This window comes from Astatotilapia calliptera, chromosome 5, assembly GCF_964374335.1.
Source record: "Astatotilapia calliptera chromosome 5, fAstCal68.1, whole genome shotgun sequence".
NCBI lineage: Eukaryota > Metazoa > Chordata > Actinopteri > Cichliformes > Cichlidae > Astatotilapia > Astatotilapia calliptera.
In genome coordinates, this window is record NC_137426.1 from 2,624,718 (window position 1) to 2,650,552 (window position 25,835).

The 25,835-nt window shown below is 43.5% G+C and overlaps 1 protein-coding gene across 2 annotated transcripts in view; it reads left to right on the plus strand.

Moving 5' to 3' along the window:
• LOC113021792 (semaphorin-3D) overlaps positions 1-25,835 on the plus strand; it is a 102,403-nt gene that overhangs the window by 63,945 nt on the left and 12,623 nt on the right. For both annotated transcript variants that reach the window (XM_026166529.2, XM_026166532.2), the window contains exons 3-12: positions 15,753-15,907; positions 16,140-16,202; positions 16,397-16,516; positions 18,334-18,424; positions 20,019-20,147; positions 21,337-21,479; positions 21,980-22,094; positions 22,506-22,575; positions 23,203-23,347; positions 25,399-25,621. In XM_026166529.2, the coding sequence (XP_026022314.2) occupies positions 15,753-15,907; positions 16,140-16,202; positions 16,397-16,516; positions 18,334-18,424; positions 20,019-20,147; positions 21,337-21,479; positions 21,980-22,094; positions 22,506-22,575; positions 23,203-23,347; positions 25,399-25,621 (1,254 nt within the window). The remainder of the gene's footprint in view (positions 1-15,752; positions 15,908-16,139; positions 16,203-16,396; positions 16,517-18,333; positions 18,425-20,018; positions 20,148-21,336; positions 21,480-21,979; positions 22,095-22,505; positions 22,576-23,202; positions 23,348-25,398; positions 25,622-25,835) is intronic.

Here is a 25,835-nt window from a genome sequence, read left to right on the forward strand (position 1 = left end):
CCAGTAACTCTAGCAGGATTTTAGACTTAATATCTTTATCAACACTGGATTAAATTACAGTTTGTGTTTACTAAGAGACGACCTTTAGAGGGAACATCAAAGTGCACCATGCTGAGATTTATATTGAGATTTAAAATCCAGTCATGGTTGTTTTATGTATGATTTGATCATATTTGTTTGTGTGTTTGAGTCAAAAACAGCTTTTCATGTCTAAAATCAGCACAAACATCATGTCTCGCCCTCTGGTGTATAAAAGGATGAGATTTCATTAAATGTTCTGAAACGAGCGCCTTTGTCTCCGTCCATGTGCTCCTTCAGGTAGACGATAGTGACAAACTGTGGAAGACTTTGAGTCTTCCTCCCCTCATCCCAACCAATCACAGCAGATGGCCCCGCCCCTCCCTGAGCCTGGTTCTGCTGGAGGTTTCTTCCTGTTAAAAGGGAGTTTTTCCTTCCCACTGTCACCAAAGTGCTGCTCATAGGGGGTCATATGATTGTTGGGTTTGTCTCTGTATGTATTATTGTAGGGTCTACTGTACAATATAAAGCACCTTGAGCCGACTGTTGTGGTGATTTGGTGCTGTATAAATAAGAGAAAGTAAAGGAAGCTAAAAAACAAAGCTGGAGCCTGTTGTTTGATCAGCTGTAAGAGGTGGTTAGAAGGAAGAGAAAGAGGTACGTGGGCTTCTTTGTGTCTTAAGTTTCTTACATTAGGTCGGAGATAAAAGGCTGAGAGGAGGAGAAAGGAGAGCGCTGAGTGCAGAGGAGGAAGCGAGGTAATCAAGAACAACGTGCTTCTGGGAGGAATTCTGAGAAATGACTCTAAAAGAGGGTGGAAGCCGGCGGGCTTAAGGCTGTGAGAGGTTTGAAGGACTCCACAAAGAGGCGGTGAGTGTTTGAGTGTGATTATCTTCAGTGAGTGAGGTCCTTCATTCACACAGCTGCTGCCAGCCATCATTCAGCCTTTATTCATCATCAGTACAAAAGACTTGAGCCTTCCTCTGAACCGGATCAAAGTCCTGGTAACACACCTGCTGCAAAGTGTGTGCAGGAACATGCAGAAGTTTAACACAACAGGTGGAAGCTGCACTGTGAAACACCTTAGTGGTACATGTACTGTTACAAAACCACCGAATTTACATTTCTTTCCAAACAGAATTTTGGGGGATACGGTGTTGAGGTTTCTTTTGCTGTGAGTTCAACTTTTAACCCTCGACGTCCTTTTTTGTGGCTGTTAATCTGATTCAGAGCACAAATCCTGATCAGGCGCAGAGATGAGGTCTGCCTGAGGACACATAAAACCTCAAACAACAATTCTGTTGTATCTAAATCATGGAAAACATCACACCGAAGCTGAGAAACTATAATTACTGTGGTGACAAACTGGTGTCAGACTTGTGAGCGCAGCTGCTTCTTTGATTTTACCATCACTGTTTCTGTTGTCCTTAAAGAGAAAAGCAGAGCGACAGCAGTACATGTGATAGCGCGACTTTTCCTCTTCTTGCATTTCCTGCACTACAAACAAAGACCTTGAATGTGCTCCTGGTTTACAGGTTACACAGTTTATTGTGGAGAATTAGAAAAATCTCATTAGTATTGAGGCCACGGGTGGGGATGAGAACTGAGGCGTGAAAATAGCGTGCTAGTTTGTTTTATTTGTCTTTTCAAAGATGCTTTTTTGGATGAGCAACACAGACTAATGGGAGGTTATTTCATGCGATCCAGACAGAGAACACGTTGGCGGACAGATGGCCATCAGCTGCAGTCTCCGTAATGCATTCAAGACCGAGTTTCAAAACATGTGAAGTCATGCTTCGAGGTCACGAACTTTCCTGTGAACTTTGTGTAGACAAAGCAGAGACAGAAAGAGAAGGACGGAGCTTTGAATGCGGCGTGCCGGTTTGTTAAACAGGACAGAAAATGCATCACCTGCTGCGATGCTCAAGGAGTTTAAAGGGTGAATATGTAAAGCTGCATCTTTTGGGTCAAGTTTTTAATAAAACTTCCTTAATGAAGTCACCAGAGGCTTTTTATCGTCCTGTGTGATTTGGAAATCTGAGTGAAAGAGACGCTGCAGACCTTAAGGTGATGATTCGATGGTGAAAGTCACATTTTCATGATTTCATAAGCAGCTTTGATGCAGAGGACAGGTCGAAAGGTTAAAGAGGAAAATGGGGTCGAAGTGATGGAGGGAAGACGAGGTGGTCAGAGTCGTGTCTAGATAAGAAAACACAGGCACCAATTAAGTTTCTGAAACTGTGACGTTCACTCTGGCTGACCCGCCTCACGTCCTTCACTCGAGCGCGGTGTTGGCCGACTGCCCGCCACCGGATCCGCTATGAAAAACAAACATCATCCACCGTCACCAGTTCTGACTGGGATTGAAATGTGAGCTGTGGCCAAACTTCAGTCAGTCAAACTGTATTTACATAACCTGTTTCCATGGAGACAGAAATACGAGCGCGTCTCAACTGTGGCTAGCTGCTAACAGCTAGTAGTTTCTTTACAGCTTAGCAGCTTAAAAAAAGAACATGAACAGAAAACACTGACGTAAAATGAAGTAAAGACCAAAGAGGGAGCTTTACACGAGACCTCTTTAATGTCAGAGCACGCTGGCCCGGCGGAGGCAGGTAAACGTGGCTTCTGGGGCGTTTTTTTCCACATGTGTCCCGTCACCGATGTCAAATAAACGGAGGAGAAGAGAGACGCCGCTACCTGACTTCACTAAAATAACAAACAGACGAGTCCAGTTTCAGAGCCCACCAGGAGTTATGTGTTACCCGACACCCCGATCTCATTACCAGGAAACACGTCGCAGCCTCTGTGGGTAAAGTTTGGTTCAGGGCCTGAACTTTAACTTGGTGCCCCAAACAAGTTTTTCAATGATTTTTCTCGCACTCGTGCAAACCTGCATTTTTGTTACTTAACATTTTATTGGAAAATAAAGTGTCTGCCTTGGAAAGCCTGCTGTACAGTTCCCATGTATGTACGAGGAGTATCCTGATGATTAAGTACCAAAAGTTTTTTATTAAGGAGTCATATAACTAATGCTCACAACCACAAACCACAAATAATTACAAAGAAGGCTCCGAGCTAAAAGCTAAACGATGAACAGCCTGTGACCTTTTTCAGAAGGCTGCTCGTTTCCAGAACTAGTTGGAGGATAAAATGAGGAGCACTCTCACCCTTAGAGCCTTTTCTCGTTTAAAACTGAAGCACTAAAATGCTCTGTTAAAACTAAGATGATAATATATGCATAATGTAACTAATATATAAAGATTTTAATCACATACATGGACTCTAATAAAGAAATTTTGCATGATCCACGCTTCAAAATAATCCCTGTATATGTTCTGCGGGCCTTTTGTGGAGTTCATCCCAGTCTGAAATAAACCATTTTAGCTCGTCTGCCTTTAAGCTAGCTCTCTTCTGATTGGCTTTCCCTTATAAATGGAGGGTTCAAACATCAGGTGTGTGTGGGGCTTGCAGGTGAAAGTGCCATATAAGGATATCCTCTCTCTCTGACGTCAGACTGATCCAAGAGCAGAAAAAAACGTGTCAAACTGAGCATTTGGAGCAAACTTCAGATTCATCATCCACATGCTGACCTTATTATTAGGAACTCGTGTTTAATGTTAGCGTCACGATTCAAACAGGACATACAAAGGAAATTAAAGGCAATCGTTACTGGTCCAACATAAATTTGCTACAAAGTCATCCTCAAAATCCAGTTGTAGTCTTTAATGACTGAGCACAGGAGAGAAAACACACACACACACACACACACACACACACACACACACACACACACACACACACACTCACAGAAACTGTATCATCAAAGGTAAAGATGACATACAGCCATTAATATTACATTTTGTAGTTTTCTCATTCCTATATTTGGCCTTTTCTCATTTTACAGTTTAATTGTTTGTTGTCAGTATTTTTTAATCTCTGAGCTATTGAATGGCTTTAAATATTAAATATGGTTTCCCTCGTTAGTTTTATAGACGCGAGTAGTTTGAAACACATGCCAGCATATTTCTCTGAACTATAAAATCTTCTTGTTATTTCAGTAAATTGCAGAATGTTTTTCTTTGATGCCTCCTGGGAGATGGATAATGTGAGATTTCTGCTCTTTAGTTCGCTGCAAATGTGTGTGTGTCCAAAAAACCCTGAAAAATGTGTTCACGTTCCGCTGGGAGGTACGAAAAGAGCGGCAGTTTCCTGTGCAAATGGAGAACAAGGCGGCCCTCACCGGCTCCGTGGCCAAGGTGTCGGGCTGGCTGTGGTTTGGTTTCTGTCATCTACAGACCTCCTTTCATTTGAGTCCAAACTCTGAACACGTGAGCGGTGCGATGGCCCGCTCCCCGGGGTCGCCTCTAAGTGTTAGCATGTGCTAAGTGAGGCGATGTGTTGCAGCTTGTGTGCGTGTACGGTGACGCTGCGCGCTGAAACAGAGGGATCACTGTGCTCTAGTCAAGAAACTGTCAGCACATCATTGTGTGCGTCTCCTCGGGGGAAATCATGCATTTGGACTCTCAAACACATTTGTGTTGTTTTGAAAAAGAACCTTTATGTGACCTTTCAAATTGATAATTTGTAGTTTGTGTTTATTTTCACAGCATTTGAATCTTTAACTGTCACGGCCCCTTTTCTTATTTGTGCTTATTTTTTATTGGAATCCTGTCATTTTTCATGTTTCCTCTGCCCTGCTTTCAGTTCACTTCCTGTTTTATTTTGAAGGTTATTTCCCCTCCTTCTCTCACCTGCCCTCATCAGAGTCTAATTGAATTCACCTGTTCGTAATCCTTCTCTCCCTGGTCTGTGCTGAGTCTCTGTGCAGGTGTGCAGTGCTGTCCTCTCTGTTGTGTTTGATTGTGAGTCCTCAGCCTGGCTGTGCTTTGTTTTGCTTTTTGTGGGGTGAAATTTCATGTTTCTGTGATTTCACTGAACTTTTCAATTCAATTCAGTTTTATTTATACAGCTCCAAATCACAACAACAGTCGCCTCAAGGTGCTTTATATTGTAAGGTAGACCCTACAATTAAACATACAGAGAAAAAACCTGACAATCATATGAGCCCCTAAGAGCAGCACTTTGGCGACAGTGGGAAGGAAAAACTCCCTTTTAACAGGAAGAAACCTCCGGCAGAACCAGGCTCAGGGAGGGGCGGGGCCATCTGCTTCGACCGGTTGGGGTGAGAGAAGGAAGACAGGATAAAGACATGCTGTGGAAGAGAGACAGAGATTAATAACAGATATGATTCAGCAGAGGTCTGTTAACACATAGTGAGTGAATAAGAAACACCCAGTGCATCATGGGAATCCCCCAGCAGCCTACACCTATAATAACTTATGTAATAACTAAGGGATCCAGCCCTAACTATATGATAATCAATACAATGCGTGTGACTCCACCAGATGTGTGGCAGCTGTTTGTCTTTACTTCGACCTCACGGTCGTTCATCAGCCCGTTAAACAAAAACGAGTCGAGGACTCTGCAAAGAGCACAGTTTTCTTTGTTTGCCTTTACGTTTTCTTCTGGACAGACCATGCAACATGCAGCATGATGCAGTTCAGCTCCACCCACCTGCGACCAGCTTCTGTTGATGTGGTCGGATCTCAACCAAACTGAGACTTGAGCTGACACCACTCTTGAGTGTGTCGGTGCAGTTTTTGAGTTTTGTGTTACTGCAGCAGCTGATTCACAGATATAAAGTTCAGTGCGGAGAGGCGAGAATGTCGAGAAGACGGTGATTTCTCAGGAGCTGAATTTAAAGCTCAATGTCTCAAACTTTGAGTAAAATCAAGAAGAAATGAACTGGACAGAGAACAGGAAGGAACCTCTGCAGATGGCTAACGTTAAAGAGATAAGATGCAGAAATTCTGACTAATCAAGGCGTTGTTTCAGAACACGCCAGCGTCCTTCAGGAAAATAAGAACATAGTTGTGGTAAATATTGAATTTTTGGGCCACTGCTGCAACTATTTATATCAATAATCCTTGAAATATGCTGCACATATGTGCCAGAGAGTTTCATAACCACAATATTACTGCTCTGAGTTATTGACTGGAATAACAACCTTCTGTCTTCATTTTAAATAAGTTACATTCAGCAAAGGTTTTCTCAGAGATGTTTAGATTGTGAGTTTTACCTTTTTACCTCCACACGTTAACCTTCCAGATGAACTGTGATATGGATGCTGTGGCTGTCAGGCCGGTCGGTGATGCTGCCAGACTTCCTGTCAGAGTTCAGCAGAGAACCAGATGTTTTCAGCGTGATGTGAGAAACACCCCTCAGCTGACACACACCAGGTTGTGCTCCATGAAAGCACACGTGCACGTGTAATCGCTGTCCACAGTGTCCTCAAGTGTGCGTTTGTCTGATCTTTGCCGCCGTGTTGTATGTGAGGCGTTTTTGGTTCTGTGATAGTGGGGAAGACACGATGCAGAGCAGGCAGGCCGCTCGGGCAGACGAGGAATCCTGCGAGTTCTTATCTAACCGCCACGTTTTTATCTGCGAGCGTTAACAAAACTCGGCCTCTCCCCCGTCTCGGCATCGGCGGGGTCACCGCCTCTGTGGGAAATTAATTCAGTGTTTTCAAGGAGCTCAAAGAGCTTGAGGGGTGAAAATGATTTAATCATAATAAAAATGTGTGACTAATGATTCTCTTTGGGCTCTCTCCTCATCCACTCTCCTTTCTGAGTGTTATTTGTGTCCTTTCCTAGTGGACACTTCAGCAGGAATGCAGCTTCAGCCGGAGTTTGAACGGACGGAGGTGCAGGAAGTGTGAGATTCATTCATCCTGATTTGCCTTTTGAGAATCGAGTTTCTCTGAGATACGTGAGCTTCAACAGCCGCGGGGGAATTTTAACGTTAATGCAACCCATGCAGTTTATATTAAAGTGAAAACTGCTCCAAGATAACTGAAGGAAACAGTCCATGAAACACTTTAACTGGTTTTTCGTTTTAATCTCCAGCTAAAGAGCAAAGCTGCCTCTGCTTTACACGAACACTTTTCACCCTTTTGTCCTGTTTTTAACTGTAACCGTTGCTTATGTCAGTTTGGAGCCTTGGATACACAAACAGAAACCCTGAAGAAGGAAACAGCCCGCTCATGAGTTTATATAAATGCAAAGATGGTAATTTAATAACAAATGATTGGTGTTGGTGGTTAAAAGCCTGCCAGGAGACGCTCACAGAGCAGACTGCTGCAGGTCAGAGGAGTCTCCTGTATAAAGATGTTTGAACACTGTTGCTAAATTTAACCAAACACTTACTGTTGATGGATTTCAAGGTGTTTTCATGCAAAGAGTATATTTTGAACTTTGTCGTGTTTCCCTTTAAGTTACGAACGCTCTCTGACTTCAGTGCTGATGATGTACCAGTCAGCAACCTGTCATTGCTCTTTGTGTGATACAAGTTTGTTTTTTAAATTCCTACACGCAGGAAAAGAAAATGTCACGTGTCAAATTCACAAAGAAGACAATTTAAACTTCCTCCTACTTTTCTATAGAAATAATGAATTTAGTAACTTCTTCTATCTTGGTTGTTAATGCACAAATGACTTTATTAGGAAACCTGTGGCTCCACGCTGTAGAGCAAACTGATGCCTTTAATGTGAAAAAGGCATTTCCAGAATAAGTTGGTCTAGAAAATGAATAAAAATTTGCAAGAAAATAAGGAAACACGACCCCACAGGACCCCAGAAGTGCTCACCCCCCCTCCACCGCCCAGTGCTTAAATTAAAAAAACACATTATTGACTGAATTATGGTGACAGTAAATCAAACTTGGGGACTCTGCAGCATTTCCTGGAGATAAGGAGCATATTTTTATAATTTGTAGTCAGATTTATGGACGTTTATTCACACTCAACATTTTAAGATGATATTTTTTGGAATTATAAGATGCAGTAAATCTAAAGTGTGTTTTGTTTTGTCACTGTGTCCACAGATGACTGATTTATGACTCTAAGGTTCTTTTCCCGCTTAATTTAACCCTTTTGTGAAAGTTCCCAAACTTCCCAAATTATGGGAATGTTCATCCTCTTTTTTCTTATATGATATTAAAACAAATATTTTTGCATTTTGACCTGTTTTTCAGAAAGGAAGTGGGACAATGGACAGATAATTCAGTAAAGATGGTGATGAATGGGATATTTGGAGCACTAAAAAGCATGTGATACAGTATTTGAGCAAGCTGAGCGTGTGACTGCTCTCAGAGACCTTTGTGAATCTTCCCTGGATTCATTATAACTCGAGGAAAAGCTTTGAGCTATCGGTGCTGAAATTAAAAACAGGATTTTCTTGCATGGGCCAATAAATTAGCAATAAATCTAATGGGGGGGATTTACAGCCTGAGGGCTGTTGGCCGCTGCTCTTTGGTTGCAGCTCCGTTGGACTCGGATCAAAGGTGGTTCCCCTGACGTCTGCTACACTGAACAGATGTAGTAGCTGTAAACAGACCTGACTTTCCTCTCCTACTAGGTGGTGTGTGCGTCTGTCTGAACAGATCACACACGAGCATGGATGAATGTGTGAAAAATCTTTCTGTGTTTGTATTTCTGAGTGATGGCGAGATGCAGCACTGAACAGTTCAACCTCAGAGTTACACTCAGGATGCAAAGTGATGGAGGAGACGTGAAATCACCAAATATGGAGGCGAACTCTGAGATAGTTTTTTTCCATTTGACTTTTTAATGAAGCGTGAAAGCTCAGACTAACAGAGCGTCCTGCTGCGCTGCAGGCGGGGAGCAGAGCTGCACATGGCGTGATTTGATCCAACCTGCCCCACGGCTCCCTCGGGCCATTCTCTTATCGAGTGATCGAGGGCTTCCAACTCTGAGTGAGTTATTTACTGCACTAATGTGCCAAGACTGTATCCAAAACAAACTTGTATTACCTCTATTTTTAGTTTGTTTGATGAGGAAAAATTAATCACGCAGGGAGGTACGGCCCGAAACATAATACTAAAAAAATACTTCTCTAAGAAACGACTTTGATTTCAGCTCTTCTTACATTTAAAATATATGACAAAAACTGAACAATGAAAGTCTCACAGATGATTCATTCTTACTTCAACCCAAAGATTAAGTTAATAACATCTTTAAAATTACTCGGTTACAGTTTTAACTGAGCTTGTTTTTTAGGGGTGCGTGAAAACGGAGCTCATGGAGAAACTTAAGGAACGAACCCCACTCGAGAGCCCTGCGTGGATTCCTGTTACCTGTGAGCCACTGTGCCTGTAATTAGAATGATCGATTCATTACCATTAATGCAGAAAGGTAAAATATATATTTGAGCCAAATTAGAATATTAACTTTAGTTAGTAACTTTAATGCAGTGACTCACTTGAGGAGCAGTCGCATGGAGATAAAATGTTTATTTTTTCAAAAAGGGAGCAAAATGTTTTATTAAAATTCTTCCTGAAGAAAGAAGTGAGGCAGGCGATGAAGTCGAGCTCAGATCTCTGATCTCATTGCCACCTCACATCAGCTGATGGGTTAGGGTCCAGTCAGAAAATTTCCACTCTGTCTACAGCTGATGCACATCTGCAAGCCACTTTACAACCCACCTCCATGCAGCTCCTCCCGTTCATGCTGTATGTGATTAATCAACATCATGTCTGTGTCACTACGGGGGCCCTCTATAGCTTTCTCTGCTGATGGAAACAACGATCTTAGACGCTATCTTGGGCCTCGTGGTCACTGAGTTCCTGGCGCTGAGAGGAGGCGGCAGCACCAGGACAGGGATCAGATGCTTTGTTTTGTTAAGCAGGTAGCGCCCTGGGTCGCTCTCACTTCCTATAGCTGTCACCTCGTGTACATGAAGACAGATGGAAAGGTCAGAAAAAGTCACTCTGGGTTTTCCCTGTATTTATTCAGACCGCTGTCATCCTCACTGAGAGCTGCCTGCATCTAAAAACTCACTACTTCTAACTCACTTGTGGACATTGTTCTGCAGGAGAAGCATGTTGCACTTTGGATTTCAGCAACTTGCTAAATGTATAAATGAGTTCAGCAGGCTAACAGAGGAAGCATGATCCTGAGCTCTGCTTTCAAACACAGGCCTGTTTTCTTTTCACTGCAGCTGAATGTAAAAATGCTCTCTGGGAGGCAGGCTCGTCGCTCCTGTGCTAACATGTCGTGTTTGGCTGAAGCAAGCATGTGTGCAAATCACGTTGCACCGCTCGCCAAGGTCTGAGCACACACGCACACTTTTAATGAAGCAAATCCAGTTTTAATCACCTCCCTGATTGCAGGCAATCAGCGTTCATCACAGGGAACGATCAATCACACGCACACACAGCTAAGCCACACACACAGATGTCACACAGGCTCGTATTCACTCTGACGCGCTTTCACACTTACGCACCTCACAGTGAAAATAAAATGCTCCAGACTTTAGACTCTTCTGAACTTTTCACATACAACACAAAGTATAGCAGCACTTTAAGTCTTCTCTACCATGACCAACATTAAACTCAGTAATGATGTTTCAGTAATAAGATGATGATACTGCAAGGAGTGAGTTTGCTAAACGGATGCTTTTATCTTTTTATGTAATTCATTGTGATGTTGATCAAATCCGACTGCTCAGTTTATTCTTTGGCGTCTTGACGTTTTCTTAGTCACTTGAATCTTGAATCAACTTTTTTAAAGTAAAGCCAAAACTAAGAAAATATGACATTTTTATACGTTTTACTGCGAGGAACAAATTTAACACTCCCACAGTGAGTAATCGTGCCTGTGCTCACTGTCCTGACGATAAAAGTCACTGCTGGTTAAATTGGGTAAAGAGAAAAAGATTGAATACATGTGAACCAGCTGTGCTGTTTCATGCTGGGACATACAGTCACAGTCAACTTCCACTGAATTGCAGCTTGAGAAGATTGCATAGCTGCAAAGATGGATTTGTGTTTTTTGGGTTGATGGAGGCAGATGATCCACTGAGTTGACCCCTAAAGGGAGCAGCTGTAAGAAGGAGGAGATAACTGTGCGTGTCTGAACAGGATTTTGGTGCATTGGTACAAAACACAGCTGTAAAGAACTGTGGCACAGCTGTGATGCAACAAAAGTGCGGTCCTGCATCATCAGTTTTTAAAGGAGCTCTTTATTCGTTGTTCTTTTAGTCAGTTCTGTTACATTCAGTCATTCTTTAGGTTAGTTTTCATTTTAACACGACTTGTACCTCCGTAGACGCATCATTGCACTGAACAGCGTGACAAACATGGTTTCACTTGTTGATGTGTGACTTACATTCGTCTTCTCGAGTCTTAATCTAACCTGAAACCAAGTGTGTAGGCAGATTTACGTCCCCGCAACATGTGCGTGCGCTCAAGGTAGCTCACACACCGATGTGCAGCACAAAGTTCAGCAATCAGCAAATGTTTGCCATTAATTCTCTGCTGTTGATTGGATGATAAAGTTAAACAGAGCGATATAATTATCTGATTATAGGTTTGGATACAGCTGGTACTTTTATATTAGCGATGAGGACGAAAGTGCTTTGAAGCATCTTAAATGGTTACAGTTGCACAAGTCTGTACATCTGATCTACAAGTAGAATCAATGGACATAATTTGGTGTAAAAACTCATGTGTGGCCAGTGCAGAAAGGACAAATTGACACTCTGACCTGGACTCACTAATCCCGACCTCGCTGACACACACACGCCAGTACACACTCACACGTGAATGGATTACCGAACCGGCCCTTTAAGCACAGGCCCGGGGGGCCGAGAGGTCAGAGGACCCCTGCAAAGAGCCTCTGTGTGAAGTAAGTGTTTGTAAAGTCACAGAGTTCAGTGAAAAGGCACAGAGGAGCACAACATAACCATAAAGAGACACAAAGTGACCTTAAAGAGGTGAGGACGACTACAACACGATGGAAAACAAAAAAAGGCCGCGTGCCATCATCGTGCAGTCGTTTTATGTTCAGCGCCTGTTGTGAAACATTTCTGGATGTTATGCGTCGCTTTGTGTTCTCATCTCTCTGTAGCTTTAGTAGGTTTTAGTAGTTTGGTGTCTTTGTGGTTATTTTGTATCTTTTTGTGGTCCCTTTTTCTTTGTTGTTGTATTTTCTAGCTTCATTGTCTCTGTGATCATTTTGTTTGTCAGTTCTTGCCTCTTCTTCGTCATTTCTCAGCATTTCCTTATTTTTATTCTCTTTATTGTTATTTTATACTGGAGTCCATTTTTTAATAATCCATGCAAACTCACCCACAAACATACACATGGACTCACAATGAGTGGAATACAAAGCTTTGCTTTATAAACCTCGAAGCTGTACTTGAATCAAGACGTGTCGAGGCTGTGACCTCTCGCCATCCAGCAGTCATGACGAATCCACATCACCTCTGGCCAATCAGAAGCACTCAGCATTACCTCCGGACTGTGATTGAAAGGAAAAGCAACATTTAGGCATTTAACTGAATTACATCCAGACTCAGTGAAACTTTGACCGGTCCAATGCACTTATGGCCACTAATGAAGACAGACAGACAGACTGAACCCATTCTTGCTTTTCTTCCAACCATTGGAAGTGATTTTAGTGCGGACGCTTCCTTGTTTTGGTGACTGCTGACTTTAAAACGGTGCAGGTCTGTTCAAGTTATCAGGAAAACAAAAGGAAAAGTTAAAGGGGAAGAACCTGGACGTGCAGCAGTCCTGTGTGACATAAAGCTTTTGGTTTCCTCTCTTCGTTGGTATGTCATGTCATATTTTTCATCGTGCCCCCCTCGGGGGGAGTAACTTTTCTTTCATCGTGTGGTCTACTTCCCATCCCCACTTCACTTGATCGATGGGATCTCTCAGACTCGGAGCCAAATGCCGCAGCTTGCCCTTTTCCAGCTCAGCGGCTCAGCCCCTGCTGGTATCTGTGGTGCTCTTACTGTAAAATCATTCACGGTGGTTATCGCTAGCAAAAAGTTTGAAATAATTTAATTAGAAAAAACAGCTTTATACTAATCTCAAAATTCCCCAAATTTTAAGAGAGGAAAAAATCTACAGAGGCCTGTTTGCTCAGAATATGAGCTGACTTAGCGCACGGCTAACAGTCTGGGTTAGTTTGATGGTGACCTGCTCTCGGCCCCTCGAGCTTTAAATGAGTTGATGACACATTTTTGTCTGTTTCTATGACACGTTTCATGTTCTGTTCCTTTAACCTCTATAAATCTGCCCACTTCAGTTACATGTGTGACGCCCTGAGGAGTCTCACAGCTGTGTGAGAGTGGATTATCTGAATGAGAAACGAGCTGTGAAGATCTCATTTAGGAGCCTGAACAGATGTGGCTGTTACGTCTGATTGCACACACAACTTTGCTGTGTGTGTGTGTGTGTGTGTTCAGTCTTTACTTGTATAAAAGTCCAGTTTCCTCTTTGGATGTAAAAATATCAGGATCCTGCTCAGATGGATAAAATCTGTGTTTATAGTTTCAGGCTGTTTTTGCACTTTTCTCATAAATGAACACCTTTCGTCTCAGTTTCTGTATTTTTACCTGCAGTGTGTCTAATCCACCATTGTGCATATTATCCTGAAGTATGCCAGTCTGTGATTGGTCCTATTACGAGTCACATCGAGGGTGATTTCCTGTGCAGAAGGAGAATTTTTCCGTTTTTACCTCACAGCTGTTCCTCGAGTCTCGCTCTGAGTTTTGTCAATTTCTTCATCAGACAAAGATGCAAAATAAACTGGAGGAACAATTAATCACAGAGGAAGACCTAAAGCAAAGTCTGCGCCTTTTCTGCCTTTTTGTACTTGTAGGACTGAGGAATCACTTTCATTCATCACTCCTTTTATTATTTTTTCAATGGGGGGCTCAGTGAAACTGCTGAAGACTACGCGTGATTAAAGGCTGTGCAAATAAACTTGACTGCACGGCTCTAGAGTTGAGCCTTCCTCCATTCTTCAGCCCTTTCTCCTCTGTTTCCACGCTTGATTAGCGAGCAGAAACTCTTGTGCGTCCCGTTAACGCGATGAAAGCGGCGTGATTGTCAGAGCGGTGATTTATTTCTTTTTAAATGTCCTCTGGTGCGGCTCAAGTGCAACAAATGTGCCGTGCTGCATTCAAAGCCGCTTTTGAGCCATCGGGACGCACAATCAGCGTGTCCGCGCACACGCCGGACTGTGCTGTGCATCCGCAGTGTGGGGTGCGCTCTGACTCGCAGGCCGGGCCTGAATGCTGTGACGGTCTTGTTGAGTTTCACGGTTAGTTTCCTTCGTTCGTTCAAGCGATTGTTTGCAGCGCAGGCAGGTCAGTGCGGCGGGAAGACGAGGAGGATTTCAAGGTTAATTAGCTGCTTTTACTCCAGTTAATATTTGCAGCGTGAGGTCACAGACTTACCCACCATGACCCTGATTCAAATGAGACGCAGGTGTTTGAATGAATAGAGGATCAGTTATGGAGCCGCCCGCCTGAAGCACTTTCTGTCCACGTTTAAACCTGAACGTTCAACGACGTGTTCAACATGTTGATGTTGCACTTTTTGCATTTCTATTTAAATTGTCTAACACATTATTGTTTTTATGATTTATACTTAGTGTTTTTACTTGTAACTGAATCATTTTTAATGCATTTAAATGTGTGTAAGCACGAAGCATATAAGCTTGTATTTATTATTATAACTGCAGAGTCCTACTCTTGATGAGCCTGTAGTTTAACAACAGTGGACTATAGTTGGAACTAAAAGTTGTTTTCATTGTTTTATCCTCGGATTATCTTTTGTTCACAGGGATGATGTTCGTGGATGTTTTGCCCCAGCAGCACAGAGAGTTGTTTGTTTTTGCTGTCAAATGACAGGAAACGGCACAAATGCATCATCATGAAATCAGTTATTAGGCGGGCAAACGGCTAAATTAAAGTCCACTGAGGAGCTTAAATGTGATTTAAGTCATGAAATGTTGGGAAAACACTTTTCATTACAAAACTTGCACTATTAGGTTTCAGACTGCATTAGGATTATTGAATTATTTGTCATTTCTCTGTAGACGTGTTGCATGCTGGTGTGAACCTGAGTCCTCTTCGATCCAGTTTCACTCGCAGCTGTGGAAGTTTCAGGCTGACACACTTTGCAGAGCCGAGAGGGTTTCAGGGTTGATTTGACCTGCTTGCTCAGGTCGTTTTCTGCCTGCTTTAGCAGCGACTCCCCAGAGACGAGCGCAGCGGCAGCCTGCAGCCTGACTGATGACCTGATGCTGCCGTGTGTCAGTGATGGCGAACGATTAGGAGAGATGTATTCAAAAAAACATATTTTATTGAAGTAGCAATACAAACTATATAACACTAATAAAATAAATCCATTCACAGTTTAATGGAGTTAAAATGCAGTTTTTCTGAGCATTATGGAAATCTCCAAACAGTTCACGCAGCTCTGGGTGAGACGATGAACTTCAAAGTGAAAGGTTTTCACTGTTTTCACTCGATTACTGATGAAGTTAAAGACGCATCAAATGTTTTCGGTTAATGTGGCTTATTGTTACTCACTCACACGTTTCATATTAACTCAGCCTTCTTGATGATATCTTGCAGGATCTGCATTATTTTTGTCTTGCAAAATTTTAATAGGAGACGTTTGAAGCTCATTTTGCAGACGTCTGTGTTGTTGTTGTCATTTCAGTTGAAGGATGTGTGAATTATGGTGCATTATAATTAAAGGCAGTGAAATTAAAAAAACACTTACGGCTGGTGAGAGCTGATGCTGGGTACAGGCGCGTTTGATTGAACAGCCTCTCTCCTCCGTCTGTGTCAGATGTGAGGAACGGTTCAGCTGTCTTCTGGGAGGAGGGGGTCAGCGGTGGGTACCAGGCCCTGCTGTTAGACGAGGATAAAGGCTGGCTGCTGGTCGGAGGGAAAGACCACATCTACCTGCTGAAGTCTGACAGCTTGGATCAGCCCTCGCAGAAGGTAAAGACACAAAGATTCATTGTTGCTGTATCTTAGTTGCACATGTTCACCAACAGCCTGCACATGCTGATCTGGAGAGATTTCACTGTAATCGCTTCCTCTGGCACAGAAAGCAGCCACAGCTCTGGAGCCCAAATGATTATTTGATCTGGCAGGAAATCAGTCGGTAACATTCGTAGTCGTTCGAGCTGCTTTGTTGCCAGCGTTGCTGATTGATGCTCGTTTCTTTCAGATCTACTGGCCGGCTGCCAGAGAGCATGTGGAGCACTGCAGGCTGGCTGGCAAAAGCCTGGAGGTAACACACTGAGCATATTTTAGTATGTGCACAGTTTGTGTGCATTTAGTTTTATTACACAAACAAACTCTAATCACAGTTTATCTGTACAGTAATAAATATCAGTTACTCTGGAGTTTTTGTTATCAGTGTTACAACGACTGGAATAAGTGAAGAATTACATTAGACATGATCCTGTTTTTGTCTTTTTGCAGACTGAATGTGCCAACTTTGTGCGGCTGCTGCAGCCTTTCAATAAGACCCACGTTTATGCTTGTGGTACTGGCGCTTTCCATCCACAGTGCACTTACCTGCACCTCGGACACAACACAGAGGTACCAGTTCATTCAGTCGTTCATTTAGTTCAAATAAATATGAAGTCACAAAGCTAAAGTGGAGCAGAGGGTTGGCTGTAATGGCATTCAAGACTTTAAAAATTGGATATTTCTGTTGTTTTATATGTGAAAGAGTAAATCTGCTCTGTCGCTTAACAAAGTTTTTATTTAAGCCGCTGATTATTTCCAAACGTAGAAACTGTGAAGTCAAATTCAGACGTTTTCAGTTCCACAGTTAGATGTTCGGCTCTGCCAGATCCAGGAAAAGCCAGAGGACCCAGTTCTTTGCTTGAAAAACAAAGCCAGCACTGCCATGTTGTCTAATGTGCTGACTGGAAACATACTGGTGTCACTGCTATGATACACCTGGTGGAGCAACAGCCAGTCAGGGTCTCGCTCCTACCTCGTCACTAAGGACACTTTGGGGTCACATTTAAACTCTGTGGATCAGTTTTTAGCTTGCATGTTGTAAATGAGCTTATTTTACCCCAAACCACGAGCTAAACATAACCAGTGTTTTTGTGGTGTCTGAACTAAAGTGACAGAAAGAAGGAGGAGAAAACCAAAACATGAACCTCAGTGTTTTGGCTCATGCTACAGCCCTCTGAGGCTGGAACTGTACCAGGAACAAGTGGTTCCTATTAAACTGAAGAAATAGTTAGTGCATTGTACTGTAGTGACTTGTTGACAGTCTGCATAGTCACAGAAAATTGGCAGACATGTGCCTCATGTACTCCAGTCCCCCCCAAGTGGACCCTTGTATACTTGTGGTCTGCTATCTTCAGCCAACGTTATCTGACACAATGTGATGGCAGTGTGAGGAAATGAAGGACAAAATAGTTATAAAACAATCATGAATGGAAACAGAAGAACTGCAAAGTGATAAAAACAACAAAGAAGAGACGAGAGAAATCCCAAAGGGAACACACAAGATAATCCACAGTGGGTTTTCACAGAGAAAACCACGTGGGGCCACAGAAATGTTGCACTTTTGGGCCCTCTGTTACACCACTGGGCTCCTATGGAGGTTTTCACCGGGCAGTCCACAGTGGCCACGCCCATAGAAAAGTCATACAGGTGTCCCAAAGGATAAAAGTGCTGCACACCCATTTGGGATAAATGTGGGTTTCCCTTCCCCCATAAACCCACAGTTCACCCACACGCACCCACAGTGGGCCCAGATGTGCATGTTTGCTGGCCCGTTATTTGTAATAAGGAAGGTTACTGCTGCGGAGAGGATGAAACCACAGAGCATGTTTTAAACCTCAGTAACATGGAAGGGGGGTTGAGTGGGCCCCCAGTAGTTCGGCCCACACCTGCTGTAGAGCGTGGTCCAATGGTCCCAACTGTAGGACCCTCCCTGCATGAGTGGGCTGCCCCACATGGGACCCCATTGGACTTTAGGGGGCCCATAGCTTTATGTTCAGTGGCCACCTCAACCTCAAAAAACAGGTTAAAAGATAAGTTTGGTCTAAAATGTGGATTTTTTCCTACACAGTCTGTGTTTGAAGCAAAAGGCCTGAACCAGAGCAGTACTGTTGACTGATAGGTTTCTGTTTGGAAATATGCTGCCCTGCTGAAGGGCTGTTTGCTCGCCTGTGTTGAAGGACTCATTGTTTCCTAATCCATCCACCATATTCAGACTTCTAAAACACTAATATTAATCATCATCATTGTTGGCAGTCCTCTAAAATCAGTCAGCCTCTCTAAAGAGCTTCTGTTCTGTAATGAAGTGAAGTGAAGGCAGCTTCATCTTTGCCCTTCTGTTTATCCATCATTCTGTGTTTGTGTGGTCTCCTCTGTCCTCTCTCCTGCAGGAGCCGTTGTTCACGCTGTCTCACACGGTCGAGTCAGGCAGAGGAAAATGTCCCTTCAGTCCCAAAGAGCCCTTCGCTGCTAGACTGACCGGTAGGTCCCGTCCACCCACGCGCACTCGAAGGTCTGGTCTGAAAGAGTGGCCATATTGAATCATCATCTGTCATTCTCTAAAAGCCGTGTTCACATTCTGGTGACAGCGGCGCTCTGCGGCGTACAATCCCACCACTGTGTGACTCCTCGCTGCAGAGTGTCCGCTCAGCCGCGGCGTGTGTGGTCCGCATGAGTTATTCCACGCGCTGACGTCAGCCGCTGCCCCCCATGACATAAAGGACATAAAACACATCGGCCATATTTGGATCACTTAGACAAAGAGAGAGCTCCATAGAAGAAGCCATAAGTTTTTATAACTGACGGTTGGGTCTGTGCTGACAGCTGAGGAATGAGGGTTTACCAGCGACGGAAGCACGATGTCTTTCCAGCACAACTAATGTTTAGGGGAGGCTGTGACTCAGGAGTCAGAGTCGGTTGGCTACTAATCTGACCCCTACTGGTTTTGTGCCCCCAGAAAAGTGTTTGCATGATAGCAAGAAAGCAGAAAAGGTTCAGTAAAGCGTTGCAAACCTGGTTTGTAAATATATTGTCACTATATTGCCAATTAAACCAGCCAGGTGCTCCCAGTTGCACCGATTAACTCCGCCTACCAGGAACCTGCAAGACAGCACACAGGGACAGAAACCCATCAGGCCCTGGCCGAGGCGCCTCTGCGTGGGGAGTTGTTAGTGTTTGTTTGGAATTCAGTAATTTTAATGTTAAAATAACTGAGCAATAAACACAACGTGATGCTTATTAAACAGCTTAGTCATGTTGTGAGGTGAAAGACCTTCATGTGAGCGCCCTCAGTCATTGGACAAGCCTAAGAAATCAAGATAAGGACATCAGACACGCTCTAAATCTGTTTGTTTAGTTGATAGAGTTGAAAAATGTGTTGATTTGGTGACTGATGAAAATCACTAAACTCTAGTAAGACTAGTAGAGCCTTTGCAGTGACAACATCCTGATCTTAAATGTGTCCTTCCTACATGAGCTGGAGGATCTGTGCACGCCGTCACATGTTTTTCGGATGTTTACGGTCTGAGCTGTTTATTAGAAAAAGCTGCTTAATGAGTAAAAGCTGTGTACGCTGAGCGGACTGCATGTGCTGTACCTGGACGTGTCTGAGTGCCGCGGGAGGTTAAATTACATGTAAACATGTAGTTAAAACAAGGAGTCAACACTGAAGTTATGGAGGTGCAATTAAGAGGACCAGACTGTTTTCATTTTTCACATGAAGGTACCCAGGGAGAGACGGCCAGTGTTTCAGTTAATATTCAGCTCCTTAAAACCACAAAACAAACACTGAGGACCAATTAAGTGATTTTTTAAAACCTTATTAAGACATTTTTTCAGGAAATGATGTCAGAAATATTTTGCTTCATTGTTTTCTTACAGATGAATGTTTTCATGAATCAGTTTTCAGATATTTGCTGTTCTGCTCTGGGCCTGCAGAGAATGCAGAGCCTTCAGTCGAAGGCGGAGCTATAAAACAGACGCTCTGTGTACTGGTCAACTCCTGAATGTAGGAAAATATGTTTCACGCAAATTTATTGTTCTTGTTCAGGCAGTCGTTCCTTTTCTTTCTCCCTAGACGGGGATCTGTACGCGGGTACCTCGGTCGATTTCATGGGAGCCAACGCTGCGATCTTCAGGACATCCATCCAGGGCAGCAGCCAGCATTACATCCGCACTGAAGCCTACGATCACAACTGGCTCAACGGTAAGAAGCTCCGTTTCTTTTGTTATCCGTTCGACACACCAGATAAACTTCTGCAACACATGGAAACACTTACCGGTTAATGGTCCCCTGGACAAACGTTTGCTACCGTATATGAACCAAACGGCCAATAAGTCCTGCAGAAGTAAAAAGTTATGTGCAAAAATTCAACGTTGAATACAACTGTGTGGCAATAGATTTAAACCCTAGTATGAAACCAGAGGTAGACACACGGTTCCACCAAATCTTTTTAAAGAATGGATGCAGAGTGCACACCGCTCACATTTTCTTAGACAAACCCAACCACTGATATCAGTAAGGATGAAAGAAAGCAGCTTTTAGGGCCTCTGAAGGGTGCAGACATCCACTTTGCCTGGTCGGAAATACAGCTTTGCATCCATCATCCTGGGGAGCTGCTCTCACTAAAGGTACTTTTAACTAATCAGGAGACCATTACTTAGTCTGTGGTTGTCATACATGAGCATTAATGTCCCTGCTCTGAGAGCCGAGACGATGAATTATTCTAAAGGTTTTAGGACTCCTGAGCTTTGAGCCTGTTTGGTTCTTTTTTTTGTTTCATTCCTTTTCTCATTTTGTATACTTGCTTATTGTGTGTGTGTGTGTGTGTGTGTGTGTGTGTGTGTGTGTGTGTGTGTGTGTGTGTGTGTGTGTGTGTGGTTTTAGTGTCAGGTTTACAGTTAGGTTATTGTTAGGGTTATTTTTGATGGTCAGGGTTATGGGCTACGGAATGCATCATGTCAATGGGATGTCCTCACTAAGATATCAAAATGAGAATGTGTGTGTGTGTATGTGAGACACACACCTAGCCTGGACTTATTAGTTGTGTAGTTTAATACTAACACCAAGCTGCTCTCCGATGCATCCATCGGAGTGAGTGGTAGATAGAAAGCACAAGACAAGAAAACTGTGAAAATTGTTAATAATTAATTTTTGAAATTGATAATAATAAGCTTGGATAAGGTACATAAGACATAAAACAAAATGCAGTAGCAGAAAGAAAAACAAATTAAAAGAAACGAAAGACACACGTTTTCTGACAGTTTAAGCTGATGATAGCTCCTCCTCCATGAGTCTTCTATTACTCCTTCACTTGTTATACCTGTAATTTACAAATAATCTATAGAAACAGAGAGAAGCTCACAGAGTCAAATGTGTACCGTCTCCCTCTCAGAGCCAGATTTTGTGGGCTCCTTCTCCATCCCTGACACGCGCAGCCCGGACGATGATAAAGTCTACTTCTTCTTCAAGGAGAGGGCGGTGGAGGCCGGGCAGTGGGACAAGAGGGTGTACAGCCGCGTGGCCCGAGTCTGCAAGGTAACGACGAGCAGCCTCGACGTGATTAAGGAATCCGTGACGGGGATCAGGGTTCTCTGTTCTGCTGTCCCGCATCACTGTTATAACTGTTAACAGGCTTTCTGACGCCTGTTTTGCTTCATGTGTGATTTATCTTTAGTTTTCTCAGTTAAATATAAACAGTTAAAAAGCTAAGCCCGTCTGAGACACAGATATTCAGTTTATTACCATAAGAACTAAAGAAAATCAGTTTTCATATTTAAAACACATCTGGGTAATAAATTTATTAAGTAAAAAGCACCAAAACAAGTAAATACATCTAAAGCTTTTTTAGTTTCAGAGCTTTAAATGAAGGAGTTAAGGTTTGTGTTCTTGAACTGAACAGAAATGCAGATCTGTGGAGACGGACGAAAGTTGTAGACGATGTCTCCTTTTTATGTTTCCTTCCCTTCCTCCCTCACTGTACTGCTCCTTTAAATCTAACCGTCATCCTTCCCTCTCTCATCTCTTCCTCAATCCAGAACGATCTCGGCGGGAGGAGGAGTCTCATCAACCGCTGGACCACCTTCCTCAAAGCCCGGCTGGTCTGTTCTGTCCCCGGCCCGTCTGGAGTCGACACGCAGTTTGATGAGCTTGGTAAAAAACTCCTCCTCCTCCTCCTTTTCCTTCCTCTCTGGATGTTTTCTTACGTGACCTCTCCTGAATAATCTTAGTACAGTACGCCTCGCCTGTGCTCTCGCCTTATCGTCCCAACTTTAAAACGCTGACGCTGTTATATTTGTCTCCTCCTTTCCTTCCACACACTGTCCTGTCTTGTCTTTAGGAGGCCTGAGGTTACAAAGGTTCATCCAAACTGTCACATCAGCCACTGATTAAAACTTTATTGGTACAAATTTGTGCAACTGTGAATGATTTACAGGTGAAGTGACGCTAACGAGGCAAATCTAAACTTCTTCCAGTCTTCCTCCCTCAGTATGAATAACACGGTTTTACTGCTGCACATTGTTCATGATTCTGAGTTTAAAAGCAGCCTCTGTGTTTCCTTAGAGGACGTCTTTGTCCTGGAGACCAAGGACCCTCAGAACCCGACCATCTATGGAGTCTTCAGCACGTCCAGGTGAGGGCGCGTTCAGCCGTGCAGTCACTTACATGTATCTGGTTTATTTCAGAGACCACTTTAACACGAGCTGCTTAAACTTTTATGTTTCTCAAGAAATCCTTTTAAAATGCACGATTTTAAAGATCTTTAAAAGTCACGTGATTATTATGTGGTGCCAGGCCGTGTCACTCTGTCCTCAGTGGTGCTCATGAGCTCGCCGCTGCACATGTTCATCACCGAACTTCTGATTCAAGGAGAACTTTATTGACATTTAGGCTTTGAAAACTGAAGGAAACAGTTTTCAAGGGAAGAGGGAGGGCGTCCTCTTCCTGTATGTGCACGCCCACTGCCAGGCTGGCACGTGCACACTCAGGGGTGCAAAGGAGCAGAGGTCAGATGTGGGAGGTGTCCAGGGTCAAAGGTGAAGAGGCCCAGCTGGTTGTGTTTTTGTAACCAATGTATGAAAGCACTCCACCTTTTTTCCCCTCGTGTCCTTCCTTTCCTGCTTCCTTCTTTCTCCTTCCTCTTTTATTCTTCCTTCCTTCCTGGCCTGTTTTGGGGTTCTTCTTTCCTCCGCTTCCCCTAACCTCCCAAACTCCATCTTTCTGTCACATCCGTCACCAACACCTCCTTTTTCTTCCACAGCTCCATATTTCGTGGTTCAGCAGTGTGTGTGTTCTCCATGGCGTCCATTCGAACTGCTTTCAACGGACCATTTGCCCATAAAGAAGGTCCCGACTATCGCTGGGTCGAGTACAAGGGTCACATCCCCTACCCAAGACCTGGCACCGTGAGTACTCCCGCACCAAAAGCCCCCAAAACAAACCACTGTAGCATGAAACATTTTAATATACTACAACACGATCCTTTGTTATATAAGCAGTGTAAAAATAAAGAAAAATCCCCAAACCTCCCTGCACTGTCGTCTAGTTTTGTGTCAGCCACATAACAGCTTCCTGAAATAAAGCTGAAGTATGCTAACAGATGGGATTAAAGATACGAAACAGAGGACAGCTTCACTGCTGGGAGGTTTGCACAGCACCTGTAAATCATATCTTTGCATACATGTACGCAGTTCATGTGTTTGCATTATTATCCATCATAAACTCCCGTCATGGAGGAATGTGATCCCCCCTTAAAGTCATCCCCAAATGCACAGACAGTCTTAAATCTTCAGCCAGAAGAAGAAGAAGGGCTGCACCTCACAGCTCCTCAGCAGGCTGCTCCCAGCACTGGACAGCCTCTGTCCACAGTGCAGAGCAGCACACAGCTAAGAGTCACATCTTTGCACAGTTCTCTTATTACAAAAATGTAGAGTGTATGAATGTGCAGTAAATATACAGGTATCCCCACATGAATCCTCCAACTTATACAGAATAAAGTTTTATTATAAAGTCCTGGTTCTTTAGAGCAAACATCTGTCTGCAGTCTGGATGGTTTTTACGTCACATTTTTATTCTTTTAGGCACTGATTTGAGGCCAGTTTAAAGTAAAATTAATGGCTTGAGATGGTGAAATAAATAAATTACTGTCCTCACATTACTGTGTCTGAAAACACTGCAGTATAACCTTCAGCATCTCTCGAGTATTTGTGGTGAAACGGCCCTTTAAGCACAGGGTAAGGTTTTGGTCAGGCTGTCACTTTAATGTTCAAAAGCTGCTCCTTTTAAAGCCTCGTCGCCCATAAATCTCTGCTAATATAGTGGCGACAGGACGGTATTTATGTTTGTGTGAATAACTAAGACTCTCCTGTGAGATCAGACTCCAAACACACACAACACCGCTAATGAAAACAAGCTGATGGCGCTGCGAGAGGAAAACCTCTGGTGATTTAACACCTGAGCTGTGAAGTCCTCTGGGAAACTTCAACCTGTCAGGAGGTGCTGGGGTTTTAGTGTGTGTCAGGTGCTATTTCATTCTCCCTGCTGGGGGACTCGGAGCTCTGCAGAGTGGTGCTGAATCATGTGGCTGATTGCAGAAGAGGTGAGTCGCATCAGAGCTGCAGGGGAGAAGTTTGAAGTAGCAGGATGATTAATATGATTAATAGCAATATGAAAACGTCAGTGCGATGCTGTGATTCTAATCCCCCGATCACTGACTCACTGTCTTGTTGACTTCAGCTTTTTCACTGTGCTCGACTCGTGTTTTCTCCTTTTTACAATCCTGTCTTCAGCATTTCGATCCCTTCTGTAATTCCTTTTCTTTCCTCGCCTCCTCACTTTTTCTTCAAACCACCAGAGTTGGCTCTAGACTGCTGGAGGTAGCCATCATGAAATCACCTACTAGTTTGTGAAATGTTTTAAAGCCTGGTCTGTACCATTTTTGTAGCACGTTTATTAGCTGGAACCAGCATCTGTAAACTGTGTAGGCTCAAATATCTGTTAGGCACCGACCAGAACTGGAGCACAAACAAAAATACACCAGCTGCACAAATACAAACCGATATATAACCGATATAAATGACCATCATTATGGATGGATGCTCCCTCTGACTAGGTAAAGTTATACTTACTCCACACTGAATGGTAAAGTCCGGTTAAAGTCCAAGCTGATGCACAAGCTCAGCTTCCAGAATTGTGACTCTGTTTGGTAAAAAATGCTCAACCAAATCTTTGACTTTGTTATTCTAGAAATAAAAACTCTTTAAATCCATGTAAACAATGATAAAAAGCACGACCTGTGTAGTAACGTTGAATAGAAAATCTTCTCACTACATGTTTCTTTCTGTCTGCTGCATTTACCAGACAAACATGAACCTTATGTTGTCCACTGCTCCCTCACTCAGTCGTTCGTCTTCCCCGCTGATGGTTTGTTCCTGTATTCCTCCCTCTGGTCCTCCAGTGTCCCAGCGAGACCTACGATGCTCTCCACAAATCCACCAAGGACTTCCCAGATGAAGTGGTGAGCTTCATGCGGCAGCATCAGCTGATGTGGGAGCCCGTCCTGCCTCTGGGCGGCCGGCCCATCTTAACCCGCGTCAACTCGGCCTACACGTTAAAGAAGGTTGTCGTGGACAGGGTGGACGCCGAGGACGGACCGTACGACGTCTTACACCTGGGCACAGGTGAGGAGGACGAGGGGAAGGAGAAGAGGGGAGGGAAGAAAATGAAAAGTATCGAGACTGTGGAGGAAAACGGACTCGGTGTGCAGCTGGGACTGAAATCTCATCAGTTTGTTACCAGACAGATCAGTTGAGCTGATTCAGAGTGCGATGGAAAGTGTGTAAATGAAGCAAAGAGAGTTTAGAAGTTTACAGAGTTACAAGGAGGCAAACTGGT